This window comes from Nilaparvata lugens, chromosome 5, assembly GCF_014356525.2.
Source record: "Nilaparvata lugens isolate BPH chromosome 5, ASM1435652v1, whole genome shotgun sequence".
In the NCBI taxonomy this organism is placed as follows: domain Eukaryota; kingdom Metazoa; phylum Arthropoda; class Insecta; order Hemiptera; family Delphacidae; genus Nilaparvata; species Nilaparvata lugens.
In genome coordinates, this window is record NC_052508.1 from 48,952,151 (window position 1) to 48,967,088 (window position 14,938).

Here is a 14,938-nt window from a genome sequence, read left to right on the forward strand (position 1 = left end):
TTTTTTACTATAAGAGTTTCCCAGGTCTGCAGCAACTCCTCCATGCGTAGAGAGAATCTTCCCTTGCATGAGAGTATTTATTGTCAGAAGAACAGAATGTATATAATATGCTCAAGTATTATTATTAAAGTTAGTTTAGACTCTAGATGATTATTATTTTTACACATTGTTTTTTGATAATAAAGTTTAGTATAATTATTATTAATCTAAGAAACGTCTCCTAGGTGAAGAAAATTAAGAAGGAAGCTTACAAGAACTAAAGCTTAAGTCTCTCAACCTTTGCAAGCATGCAATGGTAAAAATATTGGTGAATATAATGGTAAGAACAATCTAGTCGACACGATCAAATAAATGTGAAGCATGACGATTAGAAATCCACAATAAAATTGATCAATTGAGAATTACCTTTTTGCAATGAGGGCAAGTGAAGATACCATTATTGGCATGACCTTGAACATGCGCTTTCAGAGACAGCATGTGGTCGAATGTTTCCTTGCAAATTGGACATTCAAATGATTTCAGTACTGAAACATGAAAATACAGTAATATAAAATTAGCAATCTAAATAGAATTATTCATTTTGTATCTAATAATGCATGATATTCAACAATTCAATAACATTTTACAAAATCATGTATATTATTTGTATTTAACCATTTCAAAGAAGAGCAACATTTTCACCACTTTGCGCTACACGTGAGCAAAATATATGTAAAAGTTGCATATTAAAAATAGGTTACATAGGAAGTAATGGTGGGGATATGAAGTAATCAGTGGCCTACTAATTCATATAAAATACAAAAATAAGAAATTGAAAACATCAAGGTAAAATAAAAGCGATATTGTCAGTTCCACTAAATTAAATGATTTATTTGAGCTGAACTCAAGTTTCAATGCACTAAGGCATAATCATAAGTGGTCTTCAAATAAATCATGTGGAACTGACAATATCGCTCTCATTTCACCTTAATATTGAGAAATTCTACAATATCTCTGTTCATAGTGTAAATTTAAAATTGAAAACATTTCAGCATCATCACACTTGCAAGGAAACTACCTCTGCGAGAGTCAAAAATGAAATGTTCAATGCAAAAATAACTAAGTAAGTAAACAGTAAAATACTTCAGAATCACCCGTAAATTATCTACAAAATACTCTATCACATATAATATGATTCTTGTTAGCATACTGTTAAGATTAAGGATCTGTCTAGTACTTTAATATCAATGATAAATTATTGTAAGCATTCACTGATAATGGAATATGATACAGTTATTCCCCCTATGCTACTTAAAATAAAATTCAATAATTAGTTTAAAATAGTCATATTAACTTTTAAATGAACTACTGGAAACCAAAACAGATAAATGATTTAAATTACAAAATGAATTAATGAAACCAATGATATTGTTCATGTTTTTAAACTTACTGGCATGAGATTTCAGATGTCCTGTCAGAGCCGAATTGTTCAGAAATCGTTTAAAGCAGACATTGCACTGCACTGCGGTGCTGACATGGGTGAGACTGTGTTGCTGCAAAAACGAAACTTGGATCATAACTTAATACAACTCAGAAATAACAATATTAAACAGAATAAAAGTTACATACATTTTTATTGAACAGTGAAAATTGTGAATCGAATGCGTGTCAGACATCAGATAACCGAGATAGACTCATGTATTTATACTAAAATGTCAATTTTAGTTCTTTTGGCTGACTTCAATCATTGAATAATTCAATGCTTTTATTCATTATTTAATTTCTCAATTACTTGAAGTTCAATTAATTATCAAGTGATTAATAAGATCATAACAGTTACAATTCATAACTATATTCTCAAAGTTTATAGATACTCGAAATTCTTCATTTTCATTTTTCATTAATATGACCATTCACAACTCCATAAGGATATCATGAAGGAAAACGCTCCACATGGTGAGAGAAATTTTTTACTGTTATTTTCTCAAATTTCAGACTGCTGTGTCGTTATAAAATTGTTCAAAGTTATACATAGGCCTACTCAAGAGATGAATTCTGAGATTACATATTCTTAAAAGTAAAGTGAAAAGTAAAAAAATTAATTCATTCTTTTTCCAAAGCTCTTATTCATCAAAATTTGGGAGAAAATACAGTTTTGGGCTATGCATGTTGAATTCTCCCAATAATAGCCTATTATTGACTTTTTTCTTTAGGGCTACTTTTAATATAAATCTTAGTACCCTTTTAGATTATTTTGTCACGACTTGAAGACTTCAAGACTTGAAAATGGCATAAGTAGCAGAAACATGTCGTGACAAAATAATTTGAAAGAGTACTTTCTGGTTGGGCATTATTTTCTTTCATTTATTTTATTTTCCATACAACAATAGGCCAGGCTATAAATAAAAAATATAAATCTTAGTACCCTTTTAAATTATTTTGTCACGACATGTTTCGGCTATTAATGCCATTTTAAAGTCTTCAAGTCGTGACAAAATAATTTAAAAGGGTACTAAGATTTATATTTTTTATTTATAGCCTAGCCTATTGTTGTATGGAAAATAAAATAAATGAAAGAAAATAATGCTCAACCAGAAAGTACTTTATTGTTTAGAATAATAAAATGTAATTTATTGATAAAATTTGAAGAGATAAAAACTTTCCGCTTAGTTCTCAAGTTATGACTGAGTCTTAGGTCCGGTTGAACGAATGACTATCAAATTTAACTGTGATTAACAGCTGATTGAAAACGTCCTCAGCTTCTTTCATTAGCACTTACCCGTCACTTAATCATGGTCGAATTAAAGAGACAAACGTGCAACCGTGAGTTAGTAAACAAAAATCTAGTCATTGATTTGCATGTAAGTTTATTTTTTCATTCATTGTCTCCTTTGCGTTAAGAATCGTAACTCAAGTTGAAGATTTTTATGTTTAATTACCTTGAGACAGTCAGCAGTGTCGAAGCTTCGAGTGCAGTACAGGCAGCCAAACTTATTTTCGTCGGGAAAGTTTTCCAAACCATTTTCCTCTTCCTCTTCCTCCTCCTCCTGCTTGGGTCGACCGTGAGTCGACACGTGATCGACCAATTCTCGCTTTGTTTGAAACAACTGCAAAGATTACGTTACGAGTTTCAGAACTACTTTTCATAAATATATCCACTTTATTCAAGAATATTTAATCCCCCAACTATTGTTGTGTTAAATTATTACTATGTTATGTGGAACTTTAAACTCATTCATCAAATTGAATTATAATTATAATAAGCTAATAATATCAATTTTAGTGAAAATAAATAGTAACCTAACTTAGGTTACTTTATACTTTACGAATCTGAATTATTCTCTTTGATGTATTCAAACTCAATTATATTCTCCACTATTCAGTCAGGAAAATGTGGACGTAAAAATAATCGATATTGGAATTAATTATTGCAAAACATATTCAACACCGATTCCGCTTATTGAAAATAACTAATCATTACTCAATTATCAAGTTAACAATCTTCAAGAGAATTACGTTTCCAGCATAATTTGTAGATTATCGTCAAGCCATATGATTCTTCTATTCTTGATATTATAACCATAGATAAGTTATACTGCGTGTGCCTATTAGCTACAGCTCATTTTAAAGATGATGAAGGTTTTCGGTGTCAAAGTGGAAGTGAAACTATTATAATGCTACCCGTATTGGAGAGTTTAATATCCTAACATATTAAAACCACTAGTGAATTTTAAGTTGAAACTCAGAGGTTGATAATGTGGTAACAAGCAAGACTAGATTCTCGTTAACTTGATGAATACGTGAATGAGACAATTTAAGCCTCTTTATTCAATATTCTGATTATAAATAATGAGACAACTTCATTTAATTTTATAAGTGTTAACATAGAGAAAAGATAGTATAAGAAGATATCCCATGGTATAGGGATTTTATGTTCCAAATTTCACTGTCATCTCAAGTCGATAGTCCTAGTAGTTCTTTTTCGTGGAGATATGTAACGCTAATATCCCTCATACTGTGCCATTCTTACACTCTCACCCAGCCAAAATAGCAATAATAGACAGTAGTCGACAGTAATCGGTTTGAGTTAACAGAGAATCGGCTTGAAATTTGGAACATATACTACCTATACTATGGGATATCTACTAATGCTATAGTTTCTCTATGATGTATCTAGTGATGGTTTCAGTCTTCCTGTCCAATATTCTATTTCTGTTAAGTAATCTTCTTTCTATTCTACTTGTTCATCTTTTTAAGCTTCGTGATTGATTGATGTAGCGAATGTTTTTTATGTAGGAAAACGAGTTAATCCGATATTCCGTCGTTTTTAGTGTTCCGACCGTATGGGTGGGATTATCGAGGTTCTACTTTGATACGAGGACGATCACAGAAGTTTAAAGCCTAATCATAGAAACAAAATGGCATAAGAAGATTAAGTTACAAATTTTTAACAGATTTTTTGTTAACTTTTTTGTTATTCTTTGTTTAGTTGATTACTGTCGACTAAACTGTTTATTATTACTGTTTTGTTGGAGTTGGAGTGTAAGAACGGCACAGTATGAGAGACTACCAGCGCCACATAGCTTCAAGAAAAACAACTACGTGGTCTATTGGCTTGAGTTAACAGTGAAATTAGAAAAATAAACGCACTGTACCATGATACCTTCTCATGCTATCTTTTCTCTAAGGCCTAATTGAGTGGTTACCTTGGTGCACTGCGGACACTGGATGGAGCCATTCTCGACCATGAACTCGCCGTTGTGGTAGATGTGGGCGAAGTCTGAGGGCAGTCCACCCCCCACCACTTCTCCTGCACTATCCCCTCCCTCCAGGTTGTCGGCCGCGTGGGCAAGCGTGTGCAGGTTCAGCACTGACGCACTGCCGAATGTCAGGTTGCAGTGTTTGCACAACCATTGTCTGCAAGTATCACAAAATCACCCATTACAATATTATATTATATCATGAGAATTATCCGTTGAATATTTACATACTCGTATGATATTACAATAATTCACGAACTAAATTGAAAGTTGGTCAATTTTCTAATGTCACAAGTTGTGGTAACTACAACTTTGAAGTTGTAAATACTACTCAAGTATAATATACATACTCGTATAATATTACAATGACACCTCCAAAATAACTAACTTTCATGAGTCACATACATGTAAAACATGTATCCTTGGTAAACACCAACGAATGTCATATAAGAGTGCTTACCAACTTATCAGAATTATAATAAAGATACATCCTAACTTTGACGAGTGAAAAATAATAAATATATCTTTCAAGTGTAATACTTTATTATTACAGATTTATGTGTCTGCTAACCTACTGACTGAATTGTTGTTGAATCTTAAAATAAAATCTGTTAGAAACGAGTTTTAAATTACAAGTTCTACATGAGTAATCAATGCATTATAAATTAAGTCAGTTACACACGCATATATTTTTAGACGTATTTTTATATTCTTATTATTCTACTTATATGGGACTTGTCAAACACATGATGTGATCATAATTATGTCAAGTTATATTCAATCTAATTGAATTTATAAGGACCGAAAAAAATCTTACGTCCAAAAATAAATGTGTGAGTAATTAAGCTTACTTCTTCAGAAATGTCAGATTGCAAGGGTGGAAAGTTATATTGTTCAGGAGAAAAATACATTTCAATATTAACAGTGCTATCTACGCTAAACACCAACAATATAATATATTATATAACAATATAATATATTATATTAATTTATATTATGAATGTAGAACATTCAATTGAAGAAATAACGCTATACGTTACTTATTGATGCAGTTTATATTCAGAAAATTGATATTGAGTACAACTTACTGATCAATTTTCTTGTCGGTGTTCACTGAACTGTTGAAAATATTTCTCAAATCAACGCACTTGTCACTGTGCTGCTTCCTCACATGTCTGCAACATTCACAAAACCAAAAGAATATTACAAACTAGAATTACATATATATTCTTTACATGCTACAACAAAATCAATACAATTTCCCATCAAAAAATTCACTTCAATCAGAAACTTCGAATACAATTTTCACTTCAATTTTTCAGTCAAAATTCACTTTGACTAACATATTTTGAAATACGATTTCTGTAGTTTAATCTGATCGAGGAAGATGGAAATTTTTAAAAAATTAAAATTTATTTCCACAAAGTACAAATATTTCAACTATACAATACAAATGCAATGAATTACAATCAATCCAAATAAAGAACATTCCTTACTAAAAAATAATATACTGAACAATAATTGTATTGATAGTATCAATACTTCTATTCGTAACTAGTAAGTATTATAATGCACAATGAAACTGAATAGACACTATTATTCAACACTCCAAATAGCATAATCATGGTGGAAATCTACTGGCATATATGAATTAATTCATATATCAATAATTCATTTCACGTACTAATGTAGATGTTTGTACAGTTGAGAGGCTAAATCTCCAAGGAGACGATCAAAACCAAATACATTTTTAGTGAATTCGTGTGACTTACTTGTCGCGATTATCTGCGTGACTGAACTCGAGACTGCAGTGCGGACATTTGAACTTCTTATCGTAGTGCAGCAGCAGATGACGTTTCAAGCTGTACATTCTCGGGAAGCTGCGACTGCAGGCGGTGCATTCGAACGACGTCTGCTGCGATGACGACTTCTATTCAACAGAAAATGAAAAAGTTTAGATTGGATTTGGAAAAAAATACAAATAAATCAATTGAAAACTACAAAAAAATCGATTAATACATTGGCTATAGTGAGGTCCACGTTATAATGGCTGCTGTATTTGATTCAACATTGGTGTTACTAATACAATTCGTGTTAAAACCAACATATTTTCAGTTGTTGGCCACCTCTAGTAAGGTTCACGTTATAATGGTGGCATAAATGGTATTCAATTGATATTGGTATTGATATCCTTGTCTACCATTCGACAAAGTAGATAGCGCTATCCTTTCCTAGCTTTGAACCGTTTCCAGCTCGTTTTTTAACAATGTAGACATATAATTGACAAAATATTTAATCTAAATTATGACATTTTATTAATAAATCATTGAAAAATATATTTTTTGGCAAACAAAATATACTTGATGATATTTAACAAGAATGCACAGTTGAAAGTATAAGATATACCGGTATAAACTATCTTCTATAGAAGGCAGTTGCAGGCAGAGAAACGGCAACGCTGTTCTCTTCAACGCTATCTTTCTTCACTGCCATTACAACGTGGACCTCATTATAGATCTTTTCTAGACAGGAAACTGTCAGAATCCCTTGATTTTTTCATTCGTTAGTTTAAAATAAGCAAAAATCATATTTTCAACAACTTTAGAATAAGGCTGTTTTAAACTAAAACCCTAGTTATTTAGATTTTGAATGGCATTCTGAGCTTGGCTGAATTTTCTAACAACCTATTCTCAGTTCCTAATCTCTAATGTCCTATCTCTCCCTACAATTTCCATGTTTCAATCAATTGTTAATTTTAGTTTGTAACTTGATATCCAGTCAAGGAAGAGTTATCGAGGGAAAAGATTGGAAGACAATTTTTGTCCCCGCAGTTCTGTTTAGGGTAGTAAGGAGGTAAACATATCAAAAGTCCCCACCCCTACCCCCTGTGCTAAGGATATCTTCCTGTGCTAAGGGGGTGGGGTGGTTCAAAGGTACCAGTTTTTGGTTTCTCGCATATAACTAATTGAAGGTTATATAAATTCCTACAATATTCATTATACAATTTTTTGTATATCCTATTGTTCTCGAGATATCCGCTCTTGAAGGTATGGCATTAAAAAAAACACGTTTGCTTCCAATTTTTTGCCATTTTTGCTCTTATAACTAACTTCTTAAACATCGATGGAAAAAATCCGTGCTGATTATGAGCGTATAGAGCATCAAATTCTCTTCAAGTTGATGTATAATTTCACACTTTACGCATTTCCCTAAGACTGTTGCAGCAGCTTTAGTGTTGAGTGTGAAATCTTCAGGGGGTAGGGGTGGGGATTTTTGATATGTTCACCTCCTTATTACCCTAAAAAGAACTGCTGGGTCAAAAATTGTCTTCCAAACTTTTCCTTCTATACCCTTTTTTGAGCATTCATTGTCTGGACTAATCTTATATTAATTTGTTATCTCGAGTTTTATCATGTGGAATTTTAGTTATTGTCAACATTTATGACGTGATTCATGTGGATGGAGTCTCTGACTGAATAGCAATTGTATCAATATTATTTGATAAATGAATGAATATTATACTCACCACCTGTTTCTTTGGGGGAGGGGGATCATCGATATTTTGTGACTTTTCGCGCAGTGCCAGCTGAAGGCCATTACGCTTTGAAGATGACCTGGTCTTCATCAGCTCATAGTTTCTCACCTCCTGCAACACCTAAAAAATTAATTTGGATACCTATTGATTGAAGATTTGTTTGTTTTTTGAAGATTAACTCTACATCTAACTCGTGCTTTAAAGACCCCTAAAAACTGTTGCATAAACTACTATTGTATCCACTTTTTGCATCAAGTATTTTAATGATTTAATTATTATTATTAGCGAATGGCTTTCAATGGTGGGGAGACCCAAGGGTAGTTCCACCTCGCCGTATATACGAGGTCAAAGTTCCCTAATGGGAAACCGGACACTAAGGTTATAGTGAGCACAATACTTTAAATTTACACTATTCACTTTGAAATAGAGTTCTTTTTTATTTTAAAAAGTCCAAACATATACGAAACCGAAACAAAGCACAAAACCACTAAGCCAAATTCAGAAAATATTAAATTAGACAATAAATTTAGAGCCGAAAATTTATAACACCTTAAATGATGTAATGATGAATTATAATTGCAGGTTTATTTTACATAATTTATTATAGAATAATGCACCTCATGTATAATAAGAAAAGATACAATTATATTCACGAATACTATTATTACATACCCTCTCGTTTTCATGTAGGTTGAGATGTTTCTGCAACTCTTCAGACGATTTAAACTTCTGATTGCATTCAAAGCAGGTCCAGTAGGTTTTTTCTGGAACTAGAACACGAAAAATGAATTATTTTTTATACCTCATATAAATTTGAATTTTAGTTATTTGAGGCAGATTAATGGAAGCATGTAACTTGAAGCTTGTGATCACGTACTTGATCAGTTTACATAATACCGAGAATCGTAGAAACAAGGCTCGAATTGAAGTAGGATAAAATCATTGATATTGTGACAGACATGGATAGAAAGCACTGCTGATTACTTGAATGAACCACACTAATCAACTGCAACTGCACTTGAAATATTCACTAAATTTCCACCAGACACTACAGTTTGGTTCATTTTGTTAATTGTATGATATTCAATTGTTGGTTTTGCTCGCCTGGGATTAGATTAGATCACAAACGCTTTATTTTATAAATAATAATAGATAACTATTCAATGATTTAATTGTAATTTAATTTTTACTAGTATGTAGATTATTTACTCTAGTAGAAGTAATTTGTATTTTTTAGGTACTATCTGAAACGATTGATCGGAATGCGGATGAATTGTAACTTAAAAGACGATGTGATATAATATTTTGATGCAACTACATAGATCGAAGTTTGAATAGGTAACACCCAATCCTTGGGAAATGATATGAAAGAATATACTTTCCATTAAGCCTCTACTCGTGACTCCTGTACACCTGACTTGTGTCTACCATACAATAATTAAACAGGTATAGAACTTTGCACTTTAATAGTACTTTACGTCACAAGTCCGGTAACGATAATTTACCGCATAAGTATGATTGTTTCTGCCCGAAACGTAGTTGAGGGCAGAATTAACATACGAATACGTTACCGTACAAGTTACGTATAATATTTTTGACATATTTATCTGAGAAAGAATAATATTGCTGAGAAACAGAAACCATTACCTGCTTATGCTCGAGTTACTGCATTTTATAAACATGTCCTAGCCCCTAGCGCCTAGTTCATAACAGACATCGAGCTCAAATAAAATAATAAAGGCCTATATTATAAGATTTCAGATGAGTTCTTATAACTTGAAACTTCTTAGATGAGTTCTTAAATTATTTGAGTTATTATATTAGCATAGGACTATATCAACTATAGAACTAGGAAACATACTCGACTGTAAAGAAAACATATGATCTCTTCACAGTATAGTATGCTGTAATGAAAATCACATGTTTTCTTGTTCTGCAAACAGCTGTTTACCGGCTTGATTTAATGCATGGAAAACAGCTGCAATTGAGTAAGTATGACAAAATAGTTATTTGTATATCTAGAGTGAAAAGTACGACTTTTTCTCCCTGTGGGAAAAAGTTTGAAGCCCGAGGCAAAGCCGAGGGCAACAATTTTCCTGAGGGAGAAAAATTATTTTTCGCTCGTGATGTACACAACATTTTTCCTCCATCTACATTTTTTTATAGAAACTGCAAATAAAATCATTTTAATAACTTACGTATTGGTGACAATGTTTTCTAACAACATAACCTAAAATCTAAAACCTAAAAACCGGTCGTCTGATAGGCACTGCTGATTGCGCTATCTATCGGCCAAGTGTAACAATTATATCAGCTGAGCGGCTACCAAAAATGGCTGACTCCAGATAACGCGTTTCAGATTTGAATTGCAGATCAAAAGTATTTGTTGGCTGGTATTTTGAATAGAATAAAATATTTTTAAAATTGTATAAATTTTTATCGTCTACTAATATTAAGAATATAATATCATACAAACATATATTTCATGAGTTGATCAAATTTCTTGTTGTGGTATTGAATTCAGTTGATTCAATGACATACACCTCTATTACGCTTTCTCATCTGAGCTTAGACCTTCTAACCTATTACAATGTACGTTTTTGAAATAGAGATGCTTCCCATGCTATTTAAATGGAGTCACTTTTCCTCCCTCGGGAGTTTTTCTGTTTTTTACTACCGAGAGCGAAAAAGTGACACTTTAGTATTATGTTTCAGGAAGTAAAGTAAGTACTTTAGACAGTGGGTGGAGGAAAAAGAAATTATCATACTTTGAAACAAAACTGAACCGTTGTTGAAGGTCTCTGTTAGCGACTCTTTAGAATTTCTTGAACCAAAGTTCAAAAAATGCGGAATGGAGTTTCTATGTTCAATCAAATTATTTAGTACAGTTACACACAGACGACACTTACTCGATGTAGTGGTCAGTTAATTTCAGAAATATTTTTTTAAACTTACATTGTTTTATCGGTGGAAATTGATGCATTATTCGTTGAAGGATGTATGTTTATCTTAGACCATATAATAATGTAAACATTACAACATAACAATTAATTCCAATGGGGTCTTTTCGCAAACTATACTAGTCTATAATGTGAATATTATGCAACGACTTGAACATTATAACACGGTTTCTGATGCTGGTGGCATAACATTAAAACAATGTTTCTGATGCTGGCTGCAGGTTTCAGTTTGTCAAGCATTCAGTTTAAAAAGTTTTTAATTCGTTTTCAGTAAGTCAAATTTTCAGTTCAATTTTTTAGTACATCAAGTTTTGATTTTATAAATTTTTCAATCAGTTACGTTTTCAGTTCGCCAATTTTTCAGTTTGTCTTTTTTTGAGTAGGCTATTTAAATTTTTTATTTCGTCAAGTTTTCAGTTCACTTACTCTGAGTAGTTTTTGACATATTGTTATTTCAATCTTTTTACCATATAGGCTAGTTGGTTGATGTTTAGCCTTACAACAAGAGAGCAATGTGATACTATGCTTAAGTGGTCGTAGATAAAATAGTGTAAACAAAAGTTTTATATGGTCTTTAAAGCGTGAGATGCTTGAGACACGCGTTTGTTTGTTCGCTCGCTCACCTGTGCCTCAACTCTACATCTAACTCGTGCGTTAAAGACCCACATTATAAAACTCTTGTATTAACAACTATTATACAACGAGACTCTTGCGCCCTACAGGCCCAACTCGAACTAACAAAACTGAGTTGGCGACTGACCAGGTGGCGGCTGAGGCGGCTCAAGCAGCTGCGGCAGGTGGCGCTTGGCTGCGTAGGCGGCGCTGTACCAGACCAGCAGCTGCTGGCGCGGGTGAATGGGTCGGGTGCTCGTGAAGTAGAGCGAGTGGCCTTGCTGACTCAGCACCAGGTTCTGTTCCTTGGCCGATGACGCTGGCTGCACGAAACGCATCCAGTTTGACGTATCTAACAACGCAATAAAGCAACAAACGTTAAAAAATGTGCAGAAAAGAATTTAAGATCATATGGTACTAGGTAATTCCACATAAAAGCACAAATAAAACCAGCATGAGTGACGTATTTATTTTCTATTTGATTAATTTACAAAGGCAACTTTTTATCAAGTAATTTAAGCCTAGGTGATGATGAGGGGATGAATGATAATACAAAAGTTTTCATTTACGATGATTTCATGAATGAAGAGAAGAGATGAAGGTTATGTGTCACATTTTCAAAGATTTACAGTCCAAAACAAAACACGAAAATGTAAGAGTTGTTAACCATTAATTTGACGAAAACGAATTTAAATTCACCCAAAATTAATGATGCCTGAGAAGCTATGATCAATTTTGCAATTCGTTTAGTATAAGGACGATACAATTAATAGGAAAATTTATAATAGAGAGTGAACCTAGAAGAATGCTTGACCTGAACCAATTGTGTTTTTTATAGGATAAATAATTACTTTTTTTAAATTAATTTATTGGATGATTCAAAAATACAATATTTACCTTGGAGCTTGCAATTGCCCAAAATGGTAGCCTATTATCATGGACATAAATAGTTCTAATATTTAGGTTATGTATGCTCAATGTCCAAATTACTATTATATTGCCTTTTAAAGGAATTTCCGATTTCGAATAGACTCATTTGTTTTACAGTATTAGTAGAAAAAATAAAATGTACGTTCAAATCGAAGCTTTCCACTTGAAATTGCAAATCGCTATTGAATCATTAAGGCTGTTCAGTACCCTTTTTCATTATTTAAATTGGATAATATTTTTCAATATAATTGTTAAGATCATTATAAGAGTGAGAAAAAGTGGCAACTGAAATTTTTAGGCGGTCTAATAAGCGATAAGCGATTTGGGTTGTTGAAGTGCTAACTTTCCAGTTTCCGTTTTCTTTCCAGAACGGTTTCAACTATATTATTAGAACTTCTCTTAAAAATTTAAAAAATGTATCTTTCGAAACTAAAACATTTTATTCCCCATTTCGTTCATAAGTAAAAAGTAACATTTTTTGTAAATTCGATAACTTGTTTATTTTGACATTAATCGCGAAAAAAGCATATTAGAACAAAGCCAATGATATACTGAATGTATTAAAAAAAAACTCCAATAGAGTTTCGAAACCGTTTTTGATCTGGAAAGAAAACGGAGTTTAGCACTTCAACAACCCATAACTCGCTTATTAGACCACTTAAAAATTTCAGTTGCCACTTTTTCTCACTCTTATAATTATCTTAACAATTATATTGAAAATGATTATCCAATTTGGATGAAAATAAAAAGGTGTACCGAACAGTTTTAATTTTGAATCTGGATAAGTGAAATTTGAAGAATATGGGGCAGAAACACACGTAGTTTCAGCCAAAAAAGTTGAAGTTTATTTTAAATACTACAACATTATCTATATTAATTTTTATTATAGCAACTTCATTTTTCATTTCTAAAAAATCTGTTAATTTTTGGTTAAGTTACATATATTTTCTTAATTTATGGTTGTGGGGATATTTGGTTGATATTTTTCACCGAAGAATAAAGTTAACGAAAATACATCATTAAATATGTTCTTGATTGGCTGCACAGACGACATCTGCGTAATCTAGGATTTAAACGAATTCTTACCACTATTTGATTCAATTCATCTGATAACAGTGATGAAACCAACCTTCATTAGACACGTCAAGACGATGCATTTCACCAGTTTCAGTTTCAACAAGCAGCTCGAGCGGAGAGTCAGTCCACACGTCCTCGCACTTCAACAGAATGCCTTCGATCGGCCCGAACTGCGTTCTGTTCGGAATCGTTTTCCTTGCGAATATACCGTAAACTGAAAAAAAAACACAAGAATTCCTTTATTTTCATCATAAAAATTCCATTTTTGAGCAATGCTCGTACTGAAAAAGCAATTCCAATTGAATACATTAATTAATTTATTTATTCCATCATTGAGAATTACACAATTTCTAGAAAAGTATCACAGGCTGAAGCCCAAAACGGTTCCAATTCTAATTTATACTACATTCCAAATGTTGCTAGGTTACATGTCACTTATTTTTTCATGATATTTACTTATTTACCAATATGTCACTTTCACATTCTGAGTTACACTTTAAATTACAATCAAAAACAAAATTTAAAATTTAAGAAAACTTCTAAGATCAATTACAAACAATTAATAAGAAAAGTTCATATTTTGAAGAAACTATGAAATTTTGATACCAAAAGATCAAATACACTTAGTAGGACACAATCGGTGCTAAATCGCTTTTAATGCAAATGTGCCGTATAAAGCAAACCACATAAATAGCTTGAAGAATTTATTTGTAAATGATACAAAAAGTATGTTCTGTAGTCAATTAAAATCTATTACTCCAGAAAAAAATACTATAAAATCGTTTCGAAATACTTTTCTTTATGAATATACCGCAATCGGAAAGAATATAACATTAATTTTTGAACAATCTGTATTTTGAATATTTAATTCAAATTTATTGAATTCAAAAAGCAATATAAAATCGTTTGGGAATTGGGAACTTAATTTTCTGCGATTATACCAGTCTGGGAACAAAATGAGTATTAAATTCATTCATGAACAACGTTTGCACTGAAGACTCACAATTTGAACTCATTGCATGTAAAATACACAGAGTTTACGTCAAATACTGCTTTTAGTGAGATATATTTATCTATAATAATTT

The 14,938-nt window shown here is 32.1% G+C and overlaps 1 protein-coding gene across 5 annotated transcripts in view; it reads right to left on the reverse strand.

Moving 5' to 3' along the window:
* The window catches only part of LOC111056922 (PR domain zinc finger protein 10), a 61,967-nt gene that overhangs the window by 20,242 nt on the left and 26,787 nt on the right, over positions 1-14,938 (reverse strand). For 2 of the 5 annotated variants that reach the window (XM_039428513.1, XM_039428514.1), the window contains exons 9-18: positions 13,906-14,067; positions 11,995-12,198; positions 8,947-9,044; positions 8,266-8,394; positions 6,512-6,669; positions 5,828-5,914; positions 4,686-4,896; positions 2,919-3,086; positions 1,430-1,532; positions 406-524 (exon numbers count right to left, since the gene is read on the reverse strand). In XM_039428513.1, coding sequence (XP_039284447.1) covers positions 406-524; positions 1,430-1,532; positions 2,919-3,086; positions 4,686-4,896; positions 5,828-5,914; positions 6,512-6,669; positions 8,266-8,394; positions 8,947-9,044; positions 11,995-12,198; positions 13,906-14,067 — 1,439 coding nt within the window. The remainder of the gene's footprint in view (positions 1-405; positions 525-1,429; positions 1,533-2,918; positions 3,087-4,685; positions 4,897-5,827; positions 5,915-6,511; positions 6,670-8,265; positions 8,395-8,946; positions 9,045-11,994; positions 12,199-13,905; positions 14,068-14,938) is intronic. The other 3 variants (XM_039428518.1, XM_039428516.1, XM_039428517.1) reach the window with 3 other exon arrangements.